The 22,000-nt window shown below is 57.7% G+C and overlaps 2 protein-coding genes across 2 annotated transcripts; one reads left to right on the top strand and one right to left on the bottom strand.

Moving 5' to 3' along the window:
• Positions 1 to 7,250: 7,250 nt before the first annotated feature.
• Positions 7,251 to 18,518, top strand: LOC310916176 (tyrosine-protein phosphatase non-receptor type substrate 1-like). Its single transcript, XM_083873521.1, has 8 exons — positions 7,251 to 7,443; positions 13,757 to 14,113; positions 14,324 to 14,638; positions 14,767 to 15,114; positions 15,373 to 15,471; positions 15,870 to 15,891; positions 16,279 to 16,318; positions 16,986 to 18,518. The coding sequence occupies exons 1-8, from the start codon at positions 7,371 to 7,373 to the stop codon at positions 17,238 to 17,240; spliced, it is 1,509 nt and encodes a 502-aa protein (XP_083729647.1). The 5' UTR covers positions 7,251 to 7,370; the 3' UTR covers positions 17,241 to 18,518.
• Positions 18,519 to 19,987: 1,469 nt separating this feature from the next.
• PDYN (prodynorphin) lies at positions 19,988 to 22,000 on the bottom strand (the record flags this gene model as incomplete). Its single annotated transcript, XM_083873529.1, has 3 exons — positions 21,635 to 22,000; positions 20,814 to 20,961; positions 19,988 to 20,545 (listed from the first exon to the last, which is right to left on the bottom strand). The coding sequence occupies exons 1-3, from the start codon at positions 21,652 to 21,654 to the stop codon at positions 19,988 to 19,990; spliced, it is 726 nt and encodes a 241-aa protein (XP_083729655.1). The 5' UTR covers positions 21,655 to 22,000.

Here is a 22,000-nt window from a genome sequence, read left to right as displayed (position 1 = left end):
TGAGGGTTGGTCAGCATCCTCTTCCAAAGGCTTGGTCTGGCTGTTTCAGGATACAGCTCCCTACATCCCAGCAGTTGTGCCCTTCCCACCATGAGGCATCAGATCCAGCACTTTCACAAATGACCCCATGAAGCCCCACTGCCAGACACACCACCTTCCTTTGCAGTAAAGAGTGACATGGGGTTATACCAGGTCTCCCACACCTCGTGTGCCGAGTCTCAGCCCTCCACAGGGCACCACTCCGGCGATGCCCACACACCGGGTTCCACAGCACAAATCCCACCTCTGAGCCTGGATTTCAGCACTTCACAGCAAGGGCTCTGCCAAGCAGGAAGCAATGGGCTGAGCTGGCTGAACATGATCAATCCCCCACGTTAGCAGTTTTATTTCCATCCGCAGCTGCCGCAGGACTCTCAGGCAGTGCAGCCTCGCTGAGCTCCAGCCGCTGGCCCGGCAGCACAGCCTTATCTGCTGCTGCAGCCTCGGATGCGCTTTCATGATAACGATTTGCAATCAACAAAGAACTTGGAGAGGATGCAGAGAAAAAAAGAAAAAAAAACAACTGGCGTTAGAAACCGAGATGATATCACTCTTCCCTCGGCCGAGCTCTGAGCTCCACCACAGCCCTGGTGGTACCACCAAGGGGAGATCAAGGTCTTCTCCAACATCGCCTCCATGGGGCTGGCTGTGTGCTGGGGGATCGGGGTATTGGCACTGCCACCACATCCCCATGAGCCAGTGCAGCCAGTGCAGTGCAGAACCTCCCCCTCCACAGGGGGGAGGGAGGCTTTAGTTCAAACAGCTCCCAGGAACCCATCAATGATTAACATCCAGCTCTGAAATGTCCCTGCATGGCTGGAGCTCTCTGCCTACCCTCCCCCCTGTCCCTGCCACTTCCTCCTCCACAGCACTTCTGCTCCTGGGGTTTGGGCAGGGTCCCAGGGTGGGCACCAAGGCTCCCTGTGGCTCTGGAGCCCATCAGAGCCAGGGTGAGCCCAGTTGTGCCCCATACAGACAGCACAGATGTCTCCCAGTTTTGCAGACACTGGCACAAAGGGTACAGGATTGGGGCCACCCTGTGTCCCTGCTGAGCTGCTCTGAGTGGGGCCTCCCTTGTGCCCCCATCCCTGTCACCAGTTAAGATTGGAACAGCCCCCGAAGATGCAATCCAACCATTCTCCCAGCACTGCCAAGTCCACCACTAACCCATGCCCCCAAGTGCCACATCCACATGTTTTTTGAGCATTTACAGGGATGGTCACTGCACCACTTCCTGTCTAGCTTAGTCCCGGGGCTGTGCACGTGTTGCAGAGCCACAGCAGAGAGCAAACCTTTCTCTGGGGCAAGGGGCAGGATCCTGTCTGCCAGCAAAGGTCAGCACAGCTCTGCCAGCGCTCTCCACACCTCAGCGGGCACAGGCGCCAGCACTGCCAGCCCTGTCCTTCCCAGCTGACACTGCTGCTGGGCTTTCCCAGCCTGTCAGCAGTTTTACCCTAAAACCCCTCACCTCAGGTCAGCCAGGGCCGTTTCCAGGCCAGGCACAGGATATAAACCACCTTTCCTGCTCTGACACAGACGTGAGGAATTCCCCCAGAGTGTGAGTGTGCTGGGCTGCATTAAGGAAGCCTGGCCAATTTACCCACTTTGCAGCATCCCACAGGGCACCACTGCTGGGTGGGAGCAGCCTGGGAGAACAGAACAGCACAGCCCAGCCCTGGGATGGTTGAGCTGCCCTGTGGATACAGTCCCTGCTGCAGCCTGTGGGTTTTTCTTCTTGCTTGGTAGACAGTGATGGACATTCTGATGGTGGTGGGTGGTCTGACACTGGGCTCTGCTGCCACTGCTGAAGTCGGGGGTGACAGTGTGTGAGTGCCATGAGGCCACTCAGAGCATCACTCCAACCCAGCAAAGCCCAGCGTGGGCAGGCAGTGCTGTATCCCTCCCTCATCCTCCCTGAAAGTCATTTCAGGGGCTTGGAGGGAACCAGCTGATCCTGGCACTGCTGGGGATTAATTCAACGGCAGAGGTACACTAAAATTAAGTGGGCTGTGATTTGAAGTCCTGCTCCCTAAGGAGGGGGCAGAAACAGACCCAGGGGGCCTGGCCATTGTGCACAGAGGGGCCTCCTCAGAAAATGCCCTTTGTCAGGGAGCACCTCACCTCCACCCCACTCATCCTCCCCACACTATCTGCACCAACTGGGCCCCAGAGCCCTGAAAAAGACCTGAGAGAGCTGAAATAACTCAGCTGTAACTCCTAAATCACCCAATAAAAGCTTGGCTAAAACAATTCCAGGTAGTTCCTACGAGCCCCCTCAAAAACAGAGGGGCAAAGCCCAGGCACAGAGCCTCCTCCACAGCCTACCCCCATCTCCTGGCAATCACAGCCTTAACAAGGCCCTGCAGCTCATCACCCTCTCCAGGGTCTTTCCCATTAAAAAGGGTGATTTGGTGCACCCCTTCCTTAGCTGCAGGTGTTTATGGTGCTGGATGCTATTGCAGGCATACAAGGAGACAGGTAGGATACATACCCCTGCTTCTTAAATCTATGTTTAGAGGGCTGTGGGTGCCCCTTCCCTGGGTCACAGTCCATGAAAACTATGCCCACATTAGCATATTGCTTGTTATAAGTTAACATGAGATAAACTAATTTAAGCTTCCCCTGTACTGCGTGTCTTGGACTAAATTGGCAAGGTACCTAATGAAGCTGCAGCTCCATTTGTTGTGCTGGAAGCCCTAAATATCAGCAGTGTAATTGGTGCTCCCCGCTTCAAGAGACATTTGAGTTTCTCTTCCAGCTGAAGGCCCTCTTTGGGTGCTGACTGAAGCCTGAGAGGTGGGGGTGGGGGCTGGAGGATATGTCCACCTGGGTCTTAAGCTGGAGGGGTCTTGAAATTTGTTTTTGAAGTTGGAGGATGGATGAGGGGAACATGTTGCTCTCAGGCTGTATGGAGGCTGCACTGTCTTGTGGGTACTAGAACAGACCTTGTGTGGGCCTGGTGCTCTGATGTGGTCCCACAGGGTGTTTGGTTGTGGTGAGCTGTGAAAGTAGCACCTCTTGGGGGGTTGAGAGGTGTCTGTGGCTGGGACTGGGCCAGGATGGTGCTGAGTTTCCCCAGGGTGGTGAGTCCCTGCAGCTCCATGTGCTTGGCGCTGTGTTTTTCAGTTTATCAAGGAATCTTTGAGATTGGAAAAGACCTCTAAGGTCACTGAGTCATTATTGTGGAGAGCTCCAACAAGTTCTGGCTGCTTGCTGGTGCTTGGGCATGGCTCTGTGCCCACAGCACCTCTGGGTGCTGTATTTGAAGCATTTTCCAGGCTGATATCCAAAGTATTTGTAGTTTTTTTCTGTATCCCTAAACTGGTTTGAGTTTTGAAGGGTGGACTGAGCATTTTGGGACAACTGCTGTGTTCTGGTGTGATGTGGCCACTCAGGCTATTGGTACTTCTCCCACTGCACCATCCCATTGCTGGAGTGGGGATCATGGAGAGACAAAGTCCCAGGCAGGGAAAGACTGCAGTCACCTCCATCAGTGAAATGTGATTCATTAACAGGCCCAGGTTTGGCCCTGCAGGGCAGAGACTGGGACCTCTCCCATCTCCATCCCCTGGGAATCCCCTCCAGCCAAGTGAGCCACTGTTATTCCTGGGGGCCGTTGGGCTGGGAGAGGATCAGAGAAGCAGCTGATTATGGCATGAAAAAACAGTCTGGGCAAAACCAGTGCTGCAAGACTTTCCACTGGGATTGCTCTGGCAGGGCTGCAATTGCTCCCTTTGGATGCTGCCACAAGAGATGGGGTGCTGTTGCCCTGGCTGGGGGTCTCTGTGTGTGGATGGATCCCCGCCTTCTCTGGGGAGGGAGCAGATCCTGCAGAGCTGCCCAGCTGGGAACAAGGGAATGCAAAAAGGACATTGTGCCTGTGGACCTTGTTGGGAATAGGGAAGGGAAGCAAACCCCTGCCTGTCCAGGACCCAAACCTATGGGGGTGACTGAGCCTGGCCCAGCCCTGGCACACAGAGCATGTGCATTCCCCAAACAGGTGCTAGCAGCGTGATGCAAGTTCCTCACTGTGCCTCAGAGCTGTGAAAATCAACTTATTCTTGTAAAGCTCTCCTGAAACACTGCCCTGTCCCCATGTTGGCTGCTGCCCAGCTCCTGGGGCCAGGGAGAGCCCAGCTCTGGAATCCTCCAGGGTCTCCGGAATCCTCCCCGCTGGAGCAGGGGTTTTGAGCTGAAGCACGGAGATGCTGCAGAGCAAGCTCAGCCTGGGTGCCCGTTGGCAGCACAGAGAGCCTGGCAGAGCTGCCTGCCCTGCCAAGCAGTGCTGCAGCCTCCTGCTCACTGTGGGTGTTCTGTGCAGAAGGAGGGTGATGATGATGGCAGAGTTGCGCTCCCAAAATTTTGTGTTGTCCCTCTGTCTCAGGCACACAGGGAGCCGAAGGCTCCTCTCCCCCTGGTTCCCTGCCCAGTGCAGGGCAGGGGCTGCCCTGCCAGGCTGTATCCTCCAAAGCTCTCATGTTGGAGCAGGGCCCCTGTGATGCCGAGTGGAAGGGCCATGGGTAGGAGGGGAGGCAGCTGAGCCTGCCCATATGCTTCCTAATGGGGAGCAATAGCAGCTCTTCCCGGGAAGCTCGCGCCGCGCCATCTGCTCTGCGCGGTACCTTCTCTTACAGAGCTTTTTTAAGCTCTAACTTCCCTTCCCGAGCACTCTGCGGTGGTTGCTGCTTGTGTGCAGGCTGGCTCTGCTCTGTGATCGCCTCTGAACAGGTTGTCTGAACCTTCAACACCGGGCAGAACATCCCAGACAGGCTGAAGCCAACCAGGCCTCCAGGATCTGCGCTTCCATGTAAAAATAACCAGGAAAGGTGGCTGTGAACGGCTGCAGTGTGTCCCTGGCATTTGCCCTTCTGCTGGGCACCCACTTGCCCTGAGAGTCCCTGTTTCTGGACTTGGGCTGGGTGGGATGCACTGCCCGTGGTGGTGTAGCTGCACTGTTAATCCCATGGAATATCCAGAGCTGAAAGTGACCCACAAGGATTATCAAGTCCAACTCCTGTCCTGGCACAGGACACCCCAAGGATCCCACCCTGTGTCCAAGAGCATTGTCCAAACACTTTTTGAGCTCTGACAGGCTTGAGGCTGTGACCAGTGCCCTGGGGAGCCTATTCAAGTACTCAAACACCCTCTGGAAAAAGAACCTTTTCCTAATACCCAACCTCAAACCTCCCTGACAGAGCTTCGTACAGTTCTCTCAGGTCTTATCACTGGTCATCAGTGACCAGAGCTCAGCACCGGCCTCTTTGCTTCTTCTTGTGGGGTTCCTGTGGACCACAGTAACGTGTTTCATGTCCCATTCCTGTGCAAAGAAATTATTGCTATGAGCAAAAGGCCAAATCCAAGAGCTCCTCTGGATCCCTGCTCCTCGTTGGCCACTCTGGCCAGCTCCGTGAAGGGAAATGATGGCTGCACTGGGCTTTCCAGGACCAGTGCTGCTGGCCACAAAAGTTTTTCCAGTGGATGCAGTACTGGCCACAACCCTTGAGTGCATCCTCCAGCTGCCGGGGGATTGCAGAGGGAGGCGAGTGCAGGAGCCTGGGGAGCTGGTCCCGGCTCCCAGCAGTGCTAAATTAAGGCTGGATGTGGCCCATGGGCGTAGCTGGGGCTGAGGGGGAGGCTGGCGGGGCCGGGGATGCGCGGGCGGACGCCGTGCGCAGATTGATGGTGCCAAGTCACTTCAGATATCTCGGCTGTGTTTGTGCGAGGCTCTAAATAAAACCGACAGCCCTGGCGGCTGCCTGGGGAGGGACGGGAGGAGGGGTGAGCCGGCAGCGGGTCCTCCAGTGTGGCACCCAGTGCTGTCCTCAGGGACCCGGCCCAGTGTGGGAGAGCAGCCGGTGGGATCTGTGCCGCTGGGGATGCTGCAGGTGATGGTGGGTGGGCTGGGAGCTCCCGCTCTGCAGTGTCTACCCCATCCTGGGAGGGCAGGGGGGACAGTGGGGTGGTGCTGGGAGCTGCCAGCATTGTACCAGGCATCCCAGGTACCAGGTCTGGCCTGGCTGAAGTGCCCCTGGGCGGTGTGAGGAGCTGTGACAGGTGCAGGCAGTGGAGAATGTGTCCTTGCGACTCCCCTGGGAAGGACTTTGTGTCAGGGAGAAGCAGGGCAGTGCAGGGACATGAATCCCACGCATGCTGACACCCTGGTACCCTCCTCCTCTTCGTCAGCCCTGCCTACCATTACAGATGCCTTGTCCTCAGGCTCTCGCTTCTCCCTCATGCAGGCTCTCGCTCAGGGGACATCGTGGGGATGTCCCCATTTTCCCGGCTTGCTGTGGAGGAATCTCCTCTCCCTCCCCATCCACCCTCTGCCTGTCTGTGCTGCCCCAGTGTCCCCTCCCAGCCCTGACCCCTGTGGGCCAAGCTGACCTGTCCCTGTGGCACCGGCAAAACGCCACCAAAAACCGTGTCTCTGCCACGGGTTCACAGCTCAGCCCTGCGTGGTCCCTTGGGAGGTCCCTGGGCATTTGGGACCCCCAGGGCTATTTGTGCCTCTGCCACGGGCTGTCCTGGCTGATGTGCAGTGGTCTGTGGTGTTCAGGACCCCGAAGGCTGTGTGCCCCTGGACCCAAATCCCCCCAGGGATGCCGGGCTGTGTGTTGTGGCTGTGCCCAAGCGGCGGCTGCACCGGCAGCCTGTGGCGAGCGAGAGGAGCCCCATCCCCGCAGCCCCGGGGCCGTGGAGCTGCCTCCCCCTGCCCCGGCCCACAGGGACCGGGCACCGGGGGCTCCCGGGGCTCCCCTCCCAGCCCACCTTAAGGCAGGCGCACACCGGGCTGACCGGAGGACTCTGCCCCGGGCGGGCGGGGCTGGCTGCGCCCCCGCCACGGTGGGAGCGGCGCTGAACCGGGGCTGCCGGGAGCCGGGGGGGTCTCCAAGCCGGGCCCGGCTCGGTCCCCCCGCGGTACCACGGCAACGGAGGCGGCGGCGGCGGGGGGGGGCGGGGGGGAGGCGGCTCCGCGCGGCTCCGGGGCACGCGCCCGCCCGGGCCCCGCCGCGGCCCCGAGAGCGGCCCCGAGCCCGGTGCGGAGCGGAGCCCACGGGCGGCCGCGGGGCCGTGTCGGTGCGTGCGTGTGCGCTGCCCGCCCGCCGCGGGGGGAGAAGGGGGGAAGCCCGGCCTCCTCCTTCCTCATTTTGGGGCTGAGAACAGCGATTTCCTTCGCCAGCTGCAGTTCTGCGCTTATTTTGCCTTTTTAATTTTTTTTTAATTTTTTTTTTATTTTTTTTATTTATTTGATTTGTCTTATTTATCAAACGCAGCCGCCGAGCCGGGCGCGGGGCTGCGCTGTGAAGCCGCGGGCTCCGCTCCCCGCACCGATGGAGCCGCATCCCCGGGATCCCGGCCGCACCGCCTGGGTACTGCCCTGCCTGCTGCTGCTCGTCCTGCCCGGTAAGCCATGGATTCTGCCTTCTGCCTGCCTCCCTGCTCCTTTCCTTGCCCTATTCCCCCCTTTCCCTCCCACCCTGCTGCCCTGCTCTGCCCTGTTCTCCTCCTTCTCGCGCTACTCCTGCTTTGCCCTGTTTTCCCCCTTTTTTCCATCCCGCTCCTGCCTCCTCTGTCCTGTTTTCCGCCTTTTCCTCCCACCCAGCTCCTCTCCGTGCTCTTCCCTGTTTCCCTCCTCTTCCCGCCCTGCTCCTCTCCTCTGCCCTGCTCCCCCCTTGTCTCCCTGCCCTGTCCTCCGTTCCCCTCGGTGCTGGGCTCTCCGGGCTCCCGCACACTCCGGTACCGGGTACCGACATGACGCCGCCTCTCCGCGCTCGGCTGCTTTGACCTTTCCTGCGGTGACCTCGAGAGCGGCGGTGGCCGAGGGGCTCCCGCGGGGCCCTTGCCCGGCGGTTCTTTCTCAAACCAAACTTCAAGGCAGGCAGACATTCCCCTTCCCAGCGAGGCAGGGAATTCGGCAGGGGCATGAAGAGGCATGTTGTTCCCACCCATCTGCGAGCACCCCCTGCCAGCTATGGGTGAGGCAGATCTCAGCAAGCAGTCCCAATTCCCACTTGGAGATGGTAGCGGAGAGGGCATGGGGAGGCTCTGGTGAGGGCTGCCTGTCTTCTCTGCCGAGAACTTGTTTTTCTTGCTACCCTCCTGCTTCACCCCACTGTGGGCTCTTTCTCGACTCAACTGTTGGGCACTGAAGCGGTGGAATTGCAACACCTCCGGGCACCCTGTGCTGTGTGTTGCCTCAGGCTCAGGGTGCCCCAGGCCTCCCAGGGGCTCACGGCTCCACCAGTCCCTTCTAAAAGCTGGGGAGCACAGCAAAGGACCAGTCTAAGTGTGCCACTCTTGGCTGTTTCCCTTACCGGCAGCGGGAAGTCTCTCATCCCACCAGGAACGAAGCCCTGTGGTGACTGCTGCTTTCAAGGATGTTTCCTTTCTAGGGAGTTTCGTTTTGGGTGATTTTGAAGGAATCGCTCTCTCTGCCAAGGGAGGGACGGGGTTTTTGAGGCAAACCTGCGGCAGTAGTGATTCATCTCCAGGAGCATCCCGCTGCTGAGCTTTTTGCTCTCTTCCAATCCCATCCCTTCCAGCCAGATCACACTACAAACAGCCCAGCCCGGGTTCCGCGGGGGAAACCCACATTCTCTCAAGCCCATTGAAATATTTACCATCAAAGCTTTACTTGGGCAAAGAGTTGGATGCAAACTTGGGTAGAAAGCAAATGCTTTCAGCACAACACTCCTTGCTTTGAGTCGCCTGATCACAACTGAGAAGTGTTGGCCCCAAACTGAAAACTCCGGCTGCTGAGAGCCAAGAAGGCTTTGGCGGTGAGCGCGGCTTCCCAGTGAGCCTCCGCGATTTCCTGCGTGAAAGAATAGCTCCAGCAAAGCTCCTGAACTTAATTAAATGTGGTCTTGGAGTAAGAGCCCCATTTCTTTGAGCTGGCCATGGGAAAAAAACCACCTCGGGGTTGTGAAGTGATTTGCATCCCTGATTTTAGGTGCAAACGTGCACGTCTTTTTTTTCCATATGGCGGAATCCTTCCTGGGCCATGGCTCAAACTAAGCTGAACTCCAGCAGAGTTGGCCCAGGCTCCCACTGCCGGCTGCTCTGACAGCTTCTGCAGAAGTGAAGGGGAAAAGGAAAGGTCCTGGAGGAGACCTTCCTGTGGGGCAAAGGCAGTGAGATGTGGGAAACCAAACAGCAAAGCCCCATTGAGAGACTGTGTCCTGCAGAGCCCTTCCATGCTGGTCTGTCTCCACAGAGGATTTCAGCTGTGCTTCACAGAGCCTCTTCCAAAGGGGAATTCAGTTTCCTGCTGGGGCTCTGGCTCTTGGGATGAATTTCTGCTGATGCTGGAGGAAGGGAGCTTGGAAATGGTGGCTGCGTGTGAGCTGAGGCTTCCTCTGATGTCACAGATGTAAAACACAGCCTTTGCTACAACCCTCCCTGAGCGCCCTGGGGTCTGCCCAGGGCTCGGCAGTTATCCCCAGGGCTCTTCTTGCCTTCCCTAAACAGCAGATTCCAGGCCTTTTATAGGCGGCACCTGTTAGTTTCCGCCCCTGGCAGCCCTGCTGCAGGTGAAATTCCAGCAGGATTATTTTGGGGTTCACTTGCCCATTGGCCTGTTCCTTCAGTGAGTGACTGTGGGGCTTCAGATGCCGGTGACCAGCTGCACATCCTTTCTGGATCACACAGCCATCCCAGAGCCTCCTTACCCAGCTCCTTCAGAGGAAAAAAATCTATTTTTACCAGGAAGCATCCAAGCAGCCTCTCCTGAATTAAACCCCAGCCTCTTGCAATCTGTTCAATATCAAATGCTTCAAAAGGTGGAATATAGAAAAAAATGTGTCACCGACATGGAAAACTTGCACTGCAGCGAGAGCTGGGATTATTTTACTCCCAAATTAAACTGAATAACGGGAAGGAGGCAGGTTCTGCCAGATCATGCTCCTGCCTCTGCTCCGGGCTGGAAATGCTCTGGGTCTGCACCGCAAGGGTGCTCCCACCTACGTAGGAACTGTCAGGTGATGCTTTTCAGGGCTCTAAAACCCTTGGCTAATTCTGGAGTGTAGGATAGAACAGATTACAGGGTCAGAGCACCTAAATTCCCCATGATCTTGGGGGCAAGAGGATCGTGTTCCAATTCCAAGTGGTTTGAAATCCAAGTCTAAGAAAAAAAAGTGTCACCAGGCGACAGGGGAGAAGCAGGGAAGCAGTGAGAAATTGTGGTGTCTCGTGTTTGTGGCCTGAAGCCCCCCAACATCCCACTCCTGGTGCACAAGCATGTCGTGAGCTACTGGGAGGGAGCTTGGCTGGGCACTTTCCCACTGGGTGGGCACCTCAAAAGAGGAAGGAGAAGGGGAGGCATTGGCTGCGTGTGAGGAGAAGCTGTGTTCAGGGGGAAAGAGGAAAGAAGCTTTGCTGGAAACTTTGCATTTTCTGACTTGTGTATTCTGGGGTTTTCTGCCAACTTCCCCTTTGTGTTTTCCCTTGGGGGTGGGGGGGGGGCATTGCTGTGAGCTGCTGCAGGGGGTTGGGGTCATTCTGAGCAGGAGGGGGTCAGATTGGCCCTGGTGTGGGGTGTTGGATGCAGGCAGGAAGCAGAGAAGCCAGGTCTGACTGAGACTCCTGTTTCCCAGCCAGGAGATACGAGCTGGTCTTTGTTGAGGTGTTCCTGTCGTGGATCATGGCTAGAGGCTGTGTGTCATACATCAGAAATCCCTGAACAGGGTGATCTCAGCAGAGCTGGGTGAGGGTCTCTGAGGTAGCAGAGCAGAACATGTGGGAAAACGCCCCAAAGCCCCACTGCCTGGAGCCTCAGTGTTTTCTGTGGTGACCAAGAGCTGCCAGTGATGCCTCTGGGCAGGCAGTGCTGCCGGCAGTGTGAAGCCCTTTTTCCCCCTCAATCCTCTGGGAGCAGTAGCAGTCAGGAAAGCACCTTGCATCCTATCCTTGGACAACAGCATGCTCTGTGCATGCTAATCCCTGGGCACGGGAGGCAGGCACGCTGCTGCCCCAGTGAGGAGGGAATGTGGGCTCGGTGCTGTGGAATGCATACACACCATCCACATTTGGCTGCAAATCTGGATCCTGGGAGAGATCCCTGCTGCTTGCAGGGATAAATCCCTGCAGTTCCAGGAAGGCAGGATCCTTGTGCCAAGGTAAAGGAGAGCCCTTGCTGCACACCAGGCATGGCAGCCAACCACAGGCAGGGCACCCAGCCACACTCAGCTCTATGTCCCTGTGCTTCTGTGGCTGTTTCTCTGAGATCCATCACTGCAACCAAGAAATGAACTTTGGGGTTGAGCAGTGCCCACCCTGACACCCCTTGGTGTCGGGGTCAGCTCTGGGGCCCCAAGCAGGCACTTCCCCAGCTCTCCCTCTCAGCACACCACGTGCCTCTTGGGGAGATGGGCAGATGGAGAGAGGGAGGATGAAGAGGAGGTGCTGGGCTCGCTCAGGTTGGGCTGTGTGGGGCGGTGCAGGCAGTTCTACCCAGTGCAGGGGACCCTCAAGGAAACATGGGGGTAACCACTCCATAGAAATTGCTTTTGCAGAGGGGAGCAGTGAGTAGCACACCCATCACAGAACACAGTGTGCATTGGGGGGTGGCCCTGGCCTCCTGCTCCTGTGGCCACACATGAGACATGTCCCTTGCTGTACTGAGTGCTGCCTGCTAATTAGCTTTGTTTGCCCAATTTGGTGGAGCCATTACTCAGTGTTGTGGCCCCCATGGGTACATGGAAGGGCTGAGGGTCTGTGTGGTTGCTGGTCTCTCTGCCTGTAGCAGCCTGGTCCCTGCCTGTGTCACATGCATGTGCAGTGGTTTGGTGACCGATGGATGATGCAAAGATGCTTCTGTGCTTGTGAACTTCCTCTGTGCGTTTCTCAACTATTTCTTGCAAAAGGTCTCTCGACAGCAGGAGATGGAGAAGTTCAGGAGATGACACAGAAGCAGATTCAGTGGTGTTTGCCCTGTGTCAGTGCTGTGTTCAGCACACGGAGTGCACGAGGCCTCTGCTCCAGGGCTGCTCCCCGCAATTTGGGTGTCAGCTGAAAAGCATGGGGTTGCCTTGCAGGTGCCCAGGGCACCACTGCTCAGGTGCAGGACCAAGGCTCAGAGTGAATGACTCATCTGGACGTGACACAAACCAACTCTGTCCCTCTGTGCTTGTTTTGTGGGAAAAACCTGTTCTGGTGTCAAATGCTGCTGCCGTGTGAACCCTGACATGCCTTCAAAGGGAAACACCAAGGCCTGAAGGTTTTGGCTGAGAATGCTGTGGACTGATGTCCTGGGCAAAAAGCCTTTAACTGGGGCGGTCTGGAGAAACTGCTCCTGGTAATTCTGGCCATAGAGATTGAGTAATTCCACACACAGTGGAACAGTGAGAACATCTGTGGGTACGGCACATACCACTGTGAGTCAGGGGGGATTAACAGCTGCCAAAAATCAGCTCTGGTCTCTGTGAGAGCCAGCTGTGGCCAGAGGGGTCAGAGCAGCTTGTCCTACAGCAGGTCCTCCTGGGAGCATCCAGACAGAGATTATTCTGCTGTGTCCCAAGGGAAGCCTTGGCACGAGTTGCTGTCCCGGATTTCCCTGAAAGAGGGCTGTGGCCAGGTGGAGGTCATTTTCCTCTCCCAAATAACAAGCAACAGGACATGGGCGAATGGCTTCAAGGTGCGCAGGGGAGGTTTAGGTTGGATATTGGGGAAAAGTTCTCTGAAAAAGTAAGACAGCTGTCAAGGGCAGTGGTGGGGTCACCATCCCTGGAGGGATTTAAAAGATGTGTGGATGTGGCACTTGGGGTCATGGTTTGATTGGGGGCTTGGCAGTGCTGGCTTAATGGTTGGACTCAGCAATCTTAGAGCTTTTCCAGCCTAAAAGATTCTGTGATTCCATGACTCTGGTGTGAGAGATGTGGGGTGCTGGTCCATGTGTTCCCCATGCTGCTCAGCATTATCTGCTCAAACACAGTGATTTCTGTGTGACCAGGACACCAGTTCTGGGTGCCACAGCCACCTGTTACCAGCAGGTGGATCTAAGTGGTTCCTCCACTTCTCTCCCCATGCAGCCTAAAAAAATGTTCCTTCAAGCAGTGACCAGGATTGAAATCTTTCATGAATTTGGTTGCAATAACTATATTGTCATGGGAAACACTGGCAAAATTAATCCCTGAGTATCCCATGGATGTGTAGTAGGGGTTATCTGGGATGTCACTGTCTGTCTGTGCAGGGAGGTGTGGCACAGGTGGCTGGATTAGAGACCAGTGGTGTGGAGATGCTCCAAAGGCAATGTCTCCCTGTGGTTGTTGCTGAGCAGGAACAGTGCCTGCTTGGCTGGCATTGGTGGGAGGATTGACTGTGCTCTGCTAGGATCACTGGGACTGGGATTCCATGCAGAGATGGGACAGATTCAGGACAGAAAACGCAGTGTCACATTGGTGATGGGAGCTGGCTCTTTGGAGCACCTCTTTTTGTGCACTTCTTTCTCTTGGCTGACAAAGCCAGGTGGCTGTGGGAGGCAGCTCAGCATGTTGGAGACATGGGCAGCTGGGATGTGCTCCATGATTTATCCATACTGAGCACAGCACAGTCACCAAGGAAAGCTCTGTCCAGCTCTGCTGCTGAGACCTGTGGGCTGAGCACTGTGCCCGTGGCCACAGCCTGTCACCTGGGGGGCTCAGCCTGTCCCTGGGCTGGGAGAACAGTCAGGAGTCTGGATGTGCAATACCAAGTGAGAATTGGTCTCTTTTTCCTCTAGGTGTGGGTGCCCAGACAGGTCAAGGCTACAGTCTGCAGCAGCCCCAGGACAAGGTGCTGGTGGCAGCGGGAGAGACGATCATCCTGAACTGCACCATGTCACAAATACCTGGACCAGGTCCTGTGAAGTGGCTGAAGGGCTGGGGCAGTGAGAACAAGACCGTCTATGACCAGAAAGGGAACTCCTTACCCCGTGTGACAGTAGCAGTGCCTGAGTCCAACACAGACTTCACCATCCACATCAGGAATGCTCAGCCTGAGGACATGGGCACCTACTACTGCGTGAAGTTTGCCAAGTCAGAGAGTGGTGTGGATGAGGTGGTTCAGCGTGGCAGTGGCACAGAGGTGTCTGTGCTAGGTGAGTGGGGCTCCCAGAGCAGCTCCTGATGGGAACCAGCTCAGTGGGCTCTGCTCAGGTAGAGCAGGGATGGGGAAGGGGCTCAGGGCTGGTCCAGGAGAGGATCCCATGGGCCATCCCTGTGCCCTTGTAGGAGACTCTGCTCCTGGCATGCCCAGGGCTGGGCAGGGGGCAGAGCCTGGTCTGATGGCCCCGTGCTTCTCCCCACAGCCAAACCCAGCCCCCCGCTCGTGTCTGGGCCTGAGCAGAGAGCGGAGCCGGGGCAGTCGGTGCCTTTCACCTGCACGACTGGAGGGTTCTTTCCCAATAAAACAATTGAGGTGAAATGGTTCAAGAACAAGGACCCCATGGCAGCTCAGCCACCCCAGATCACCAAATCAGAGGCAAAAACCTACAACATGTCCAGCACAGTGATGGTGACCCTGCAGAAGGATGACGTCCGCTCCCAGCTCACCTGTGAGGTGCGGCACTCCACGCTGCAGGTCCCGCTGCGTGAGATGTACCAGCTCAGCAGAGTCCTGCGAGGTGAGGGCTGGGGTCTCCTGCTGGGGTGTCCTGCTCCTGTGGGGCTGGGGTCCCTGGGGCAGGAACAGGGCACCCTGTGGGCAGCAGAGCCGGGGACACCAAACACCAAGCTCTGCTTCTCTTTCCAGTTCCCCCCAGTGGTGAAATGCGCACTGAGCCGGGCCCTGTTGAGGTGAACAAGACTGTGACCTTCACCTGCCTCCTGACCGAGTTTTACCCAGCAAATGTATCTGTTTCCTGGCTGGAGAATGGGATTGGGATAAAGGTGGAGAACATCTCCCGGCCATCAGAGCTGTCCCGGGGCTTGTTTGAGCTGAGAAGCCAAGTGGAGGTGCAAGCAACAGAGGAGAAAAATGGGTCCAAGATCACCTGCATGGTGGTGCACGATGCCCAGCCCCCTGCCAACTACTCAGCCTTCCTGTGGATCTCCAACCCGGGCCAGGGAGGATTGAGCAAGGGGTTCCAGATGGATAAGGGTGCGTCAGAGCTGCTGGGTTGGGGTGCCTGCCAGGGTGGCTGTGTGGTGTCACCCCCTGAGGAAGCTCAAAGCCCCATCCAAATCTGGTTGAAGGACAAATCTCTGTGTCAGGGGGCTGGGGGATGTGATGATGACAGTCACCAAGCTGTACTTCTTGATGGTTTGTGTATCACTGGGCCAATCCCAGTTGTGAAGTTGCAGGGATTGGGAGGTACCAGGTTCTTGGGCCATGGTGACCTTTTCATTGATGTTTCAGATGATATGCTCATCTACATCGTGGTGGGTGTGGTCTGCACTGTGCTGGCCCTGCTGGTGGCTGCTATTCTATACCTCATCCGGACAAAGCAGATCAAGGGTAAGGGACCCGAGTGTGTGGCAGGGAGGCACCTGCTCCCGACCCCATTTTTCTTCTCTTTCCCATGGGTTTCTCATTGCCCCATTGGACAATAACTCCTGGCAGTGCAGCTGCAGGTGCTACCCAGTGGGGTGATGGATAGAGCTGCCCAGATTGTTTGCAGGCTGCAGGGAAAGCTCTGGCTGGTCTAAATCTTGCATGCACCTCCTGTTCTCCCCTAGGAACAGTCCTAAATGAAATTGATTGAAACTCCAGGGAATTGCAGTCAGTTGCCTCTGGGAAAAGATGTGTCCTTGTCCTTGAAGCAGTCTCTGCATGTGTTCTCTGTGCCCAGGGAAATGGGGCGTTTATCTTGTTTTCTGAATTACTTTTTTCCTAAACTACTTCTCTTTCGGCAGGTAAAAGCTCCCCGTCTGCCAGGTGAGTGCAGATCTCTTCTATTCACTGGGTAACCTGTGGGAACTCTGAGCCGGATACCTCAGGCCCACAGAGTCCCTCAGGACTGGGACAGAGCTGTATCCCCCAAAACTTGTGAAAGGGAAGGCAGGAGCACAGTCTCTGCCCATCTCTTAAGCTGGGCTTCTGTGCCCATGGGGATTTTTTGCTTGTGGTGGGGCTGAGCAGGCTGGTGGGAGCTGGTCTCTGGCCAGCAGAGAGGCAGCTGGACCAGCATGAGCCAATGCTCAGGACCTGTTTTGCTGGGTGCAGCTGCCTTGGCTTGCATCTGACCTCCCCAGCTGTTCCATCATGAGGGAAAGGGGCAATGGGACGCTCCATCCATCTGACTGGTTTTGTCCCACCTTTCAGGTTACATGAGCCAGAGAAGAGCAGCGAGGCCACAACCCAGGTGGGTCATCCTAGGACTGGGGAGGGAGAGTGGCCAGGAGCCACTGGAGATGGGAGTGTAAGGGTGGTGGTTCTCCAGTGAAAAATCTCAGTGTCTCCAGTGGAGGGTGGTGGTTCTCCAGTGAAACATTGCAGTGTCTCCACTCTGTGGCTGGAGGTGGAAGAGAGGCTCCCCCAGGAAGAGGGTAGCCACTTCCCAGAATCTTTTCTGCCTTCCTTCTCCTCCCAGTAAAGTCTGGGTTGGTGCTGCTTGGAGAACCAGCTGTGCGATAGCCAGCCAGGCTATTTGTGGAGTTACTTTGCATTTGGTGACGCAGCTACAAGCAAAGTCGTGATCAGCAGCAATCTGTCCATCCCACCCAGGCTCTGCCAGCTCCCACGTGGGCATCACTGGGCAGTCTGGCCCTGTTGGGATGGAGTGGCTTCAGTGACAGCTCTGGAATTGTGGCAGTGGTTTTGAGGCCAGGGCAGGGTGACAGGGTGGTTCACGATTTGAAACTGTAGCACGGAGTAGAGCATGGCTGCAGGGTGGTGGCTGCTGGCATTATTCCCCCATACAAGCAGGGTTGAGGTACCCCAGGCTGAACTGCAGTGGGATTGACTCCAAAACTGGGCTGTGGGGTACAGGGGCATTGTCCCAGAGGAGGAACTTTTGGTGCCTCACACAGGAATCCGACCCCAACAACCTGACCTACGCAGACCTGAACTTCGACAAGGAGAGGAAGACCATCCGGCGGATGGTGGAGATGAGCCAGCAGTCGGAGTACGCCTGCATCCAGACCAACCAGGCGCCCAACGGCGATGACAACCTCACCTACGCCGACCTGGACATGGTGCACCTCAGCAAGGCGCCCAAGCGGCCAGCCCCACGCCCCGAGGAGGCCAGCTCTGAGTATGCCAGTGTCCAGATCTCCAGGAAGTGAGCAGTGGCTGCTGGGACCCCCTGTCCTGGGGGGAGCAGACTGTTCTCTTGGACGCACTGGGAGCGATGTGAAGGTGCGCTGCGGTACCTGTGTTTTTAGGATGGAAATGGAGCCCACAATACTTGTGGGGGGTCTTCTCCCATCCAGAGAGACATAATTTTGGGGGGAAATTTGGTCCTGGAGCTGCCAGCTCCATCCCTTCAGGACCCCCATCAAGGGTTGCTCAACCTCAGTGTGCCGGGTTTGCCCGCAAGCAGATTCAGCCAGCGGAGCAGCAGCTCCTTGGGAAGCTCCAGCTGGGCTGAGGGGACAGGTACAGTGCCTCCACACCAGCTCTCATGGGGATGCTACTGCCTGGCCCACGGCTCCCCAGGACCAGCAGGGCCCCCACACTGCCTTCTCGGGCTCTGCCTGCCACCACGCCTGGACACCAAACTCTGGCTTTAAAGGAAGGACCAAAGTGTCCGCCTCTCTTCCCAAGTGTCCCTTCTGCGGGACCTCCGTCTCGCCCCAAGGCCAAGAGGCTGGAAGGCCATTGAGCTGAGGCCCCCACCCTGCTGTCCAGGGGAGCTCCAGGTCTGGCCCCCAGCACCAAGCATCTTCCTCATCATCATCATCTTCCTGTGCACAGCCTTGCCCTGCACTGGGACCCACCAGCGCTGCCCCAGGCTTGTACAAAGCGTGCGAGGGCCCCCCCCCCAGCCTGGCTCCCCCCGGGAGCTCCCCGCAGGTACCGTGTAACATGTTTTGACTGTTTGACATGTAACTGTTAATTTTTAGAGCTGAAACCCCCAATGTTTTGTGTTGTACGTGGGTGTACTGCTGTGTACTTAACACTAGAATAAGATGTGCAAAATTAAGACTGAGGCCTCAGTAAAGAATCCCCCAAACCCTACAGAGTTTATAAGAGACTTATATGCTCCCCCCACCCCCCATCCCAGCTCTGTCTTGGGGGGCCAGGCAGGCTCCCCCCAGCCCACCCATGGGGACAAATGTCTTCCATGTGCCTCCTACGTGGGCCACCATGTGGAGTCTCACCCTCTGTTGGCTCCTGCAGCAGTAGAAATGCAGGAGGCTTGAGGGCCTGGGCTCCTTGGGGGTGCTTTGGGAGCAATGTGACTGCTTGTACAGACTTTTTTTCTTTTGGATTTTTTTTTTCTTTTTGCTTGCAAGATATTTTTATAATAAAAGTGAAAAGTCCTGTGCTGCTCCCGCACATCAACGTGTCCCTGTGCTCTGAGGGGTCACCTTGTCACTGGCACTGGGGCTGCAGGGTGGGGTTGGGGGTCTGTGTGTCCTGCCGGAGGAGACAAGGGTTCGTCCTGCACAGCCCTCTAGTGTGCACTGGAGGGAGGGAAGAGGAAGGCAGGAGGTCGAGGCTGGGATGAGGGCTATGGTGCTGGTTCCCTAGGGCACCATAAGGGAGGGGAGCAGTGCACCCTATGGCCAAGGATTGACCAGGGGCTGGCCCTGCTACATCTTTAGGTGCAGGGAGCTGAGCTGGAGCACCCAGACTGGTGTGCAGGCAGGCTGGATGCTGGCTCCAGCTTGTGCTGTGGGTGAGCCGAGTGTTCTAGTGTTCTGCAGTGAGCTCACTCCTTTCTCCAACCTGGAGCTGGTGCCTGGGGCATGAACTGTGTCTCACCAGAGCCAGGAACTACCATGTGGGGCTACACAGACACTCAAGATGGAAGTTGCTGCCCAGGCTGGGCTTCCTCAGTACTGAGCTGCTGCTGGTGGGGTCACACATGAACAGAAAAGGGACAGTTTGCCCCCTGCCCTCAGGACAACTGCCCATTCCCAGCTGAGGCAGCAGCTGGGAATTCCAAAGGGAGTCTCCCCTGCCTGCTGCTGCAGGGGCTACCTTGCCAGCACCCTATATGCCTCTGCAGCAGGCTGAGCATCCCTGCCCTGCACTTGCTCAGCTGAGCTGGCCCTGTCACCCTCAGGATATGGCTCCAGAGGTGTGTGGGGTCCTACGTTCCTTTTGACACACATGGCACAGGAAGGATACCACCATGTGCTGCCTGCAGGTCACACAGCCAGCACCCCTGGCCCATTTGGACACCCCAGTTTGGGGTGCTTGCTCTGCCCTGCAGAGGAGGCTCAGCAGCCAGCATGGCTTCAGCTTAGTTGGCATCTGCCTTTTATTGACTGCAGGGGGGAGTTGGGTGTTGGGGGCATGAGGCTGACCCTGCCTCTAGAGTCGTTCTTGGAGGGGGAGCCCAGGGGCACCGGGTGGGTGCTGGGATTAGTGGGACACTGTGAGAGGCTCGGGGAGGGGAGTGGAGGCTGGGCTCAGCACCGCTTGAGCACCTGGTGATGGTGCTGTGGTTCCACCAGCCACCTCTGTCCATGGCCATGGCAGCCACCTCCCTGATCCTGCCCTGGCTCATCCTTCCCAGTGCTCGGAGCCCACTGCCCCGATGGTTTCCAGACCCTGCTGTGCTCCGGCAGCCACGGGAGGATGGAGGATACGTGACCCCAGCAATACGCCCCCGGGAACCCTGGGCTGGGCCACAGCCACACCGCCTGCAGCCGGAGGAGTGGCACTGTCCCCTCCGTGCACAGGATGGGCAGGCGAACCAGAGAGGGATAACAGGGGGTGGAACTCATGGTCCCCTGGGGGAATGAGGCAAGGGTGACACCAGCCACGCCGGGCCGGGCAGGGGACAGGGCTGGGGGCGATGGCACAGTCGGGGTGGCAGTGTGGGGACCGTGGTGCTGCCATCCCACGCCTGGTGGCTCTATAGGTCTGAGACCTCCCCTGAGTAGGCGCTGGGGTCCTCGTCCGACCGCGTGATCACCTTGAACTGCCTCCGCAGGAAGCCCCCGTAGCGCTTCTGATTGTCCCACTTGAGCTTGGGCCGGATGCGGCGCATGAAGCCCCCGTAGCGCTTGTGCAGCTCCTGCCCCTCGGCCCCGGCGCCCGTGGGCTCCTCGTCCCCGTCCCCTGCCGGCCCCGGGTAGTCCTCGGGGGCCGCTCGCTCCCCCGGCTTGCGGCTGAAGCCCCCCAGCTTCTTGCTGAGGCCGCCCTTGCTGTGAGCGTTCTCGCGGAGCAGGGACAGCAGCTTCCCCTTGGACATCATCTTCATGAAGCCTCCGTAGCGCTTGGCCGGCGGCAGCGGCAGCTCTGCAGGGCCCAGACCCTGCTCCGGCTCCGCCTCAGCCTCCTCCGCCTCCTGTGGCGACGGGTCTGTCCCTTCGGCCAGGGCCACCAGCGGGGCCAGGAGCGCCAGCGCCTTCCTGCACATCTCCCACTCGGGGCCGGGTGACAAGGAGCCCTGGCATTCCCACAGGCACATCTGCAAGACAGCGGCCACAGCGGCCCCAGGTGCTCGGGGTGAGCCCCTGCCTTCCTCCCACCCCACCCTGGGCGTGTCCCCACCCCAAGCCCGGGGGTCCGTGCCCACCGTGCTGCTCAGCTCAGTGAGAAGCCCATGTTTGCACAACCCAGCACCCTGGGGTGCCCATAACCACCACACCAGGTGCCACCCAGCTCTGCCCCCCAGCACCTGTGACATTCCACTGCTGTGGCCCCCTGGCTCACACCCGTGTGTGGGCAGCACTCACCAGGGGCTGGATGCTGCTCTCGGCTCCGCGGGGCTGGGCTGCGCAGAGGGAGCACTGGGTGACACAGTCGGCAGATGCCACCGCAGACAGGGACAGGCAGAGTGCCAGTGCCAGTGCCCACCGTGCCATCTCTCCCTGCAGATGCTGCCTGGAGAGGGGAAGACAGCACAGAACCTGTCACTGTCCCTGTGCCAGGTGACACAGGGGGGGCCCATCTTGGGGGGCCATCATCTCTCCACAAGCACTGGGCACCCACCACCTCCATCTGTGAGGTGCTCCTGGGGACATACACAGGGACCTGTGCCTGTGCCCATTCCCATATGACTCACCTCCAGATGCTGCTCCCAGCAAGGACATGACAAGATGTCACCCCCTTACCCTGGCTGCAGCCTGGTCCTTGGCACAAGCCCAGAACCATAGCCAGTCCCTGGTGGCCGCTGTAGGCAGGAGCCCTGTTGCATCTCATCATCTCATCTCATCTCAGTTCCATCCCATCTATCCTTTCCATCTCTCTTACTATACCATCAGAAAGAAAAGTCCCTTTTTACCCCAGCGTTGGGTTTCTCTGCGATCGCCACGTCTCCATGGCGCAGGTGTATGAATCACCAGCTGTTCCCCTTGGCCTTGGGGAAAAGAGCCACAGCAAATGGAGCTGCAGTGGCAAGTGGATGGAGTGATGCCACGGCCCAGTGTGGACTCACCCCAGGCTGCTGTGCCCCACACCAGTGGGGGTAGCCCACTCCCCTCCCTCCCACCCACCAAGTCTGCCTGGCTGGTGCATCAGAAGAAAGAGGCACAAAGGACTTTGGGTTCAAACCTACCTGCAGACCACGATCGCCATCCTCCAGATGTTTGAGAGCCGTGGTGGAGCCTCTGGCCTCTGTGGATGAGGACTCTGTGCCCAGCTGGGAGAGAGGGTCTGCAGGTGACAGTGCTAAACCTGACCCTGGGTGAGGCTGGAGGGGTCACTGCCAACCCTGGCTGCAGTGCCACAGGATCACAATGCCACTGGGATCATGATAGCCCCAGAGTAAGAGCCAGCCCCAAAGGGGTGCACTGGCTGCAAGCCCCTGCCTGCCTCTGTTGCTGCTTTTATCTAGGGTGGGTAAGGCATGACCCAGAGGGATCTGTTACACATTAATGACGCATATTAGAGACTATTGTGTTCTCCAGCAGTAGCTGCTAAT

The sequence above is a fragment of the Zosterops lateralis genome (assembly GCF_965231275.1).
Source record: "Zosterops lateralis genome assembly, chromosome: 16".
In the NCBI taxonomy this organism is placed as follows: Eukaryota; Metazoa; Chordata; class Aves; order Passeriformes; family Zosteropidae; genus Zosterops; species Zosterops lateralis.
The sequence above is the reverse complement of the archived record's forward strand: the minus strand, read 5'-3'. Positions and strand labels throughout refer to the sequence as shown.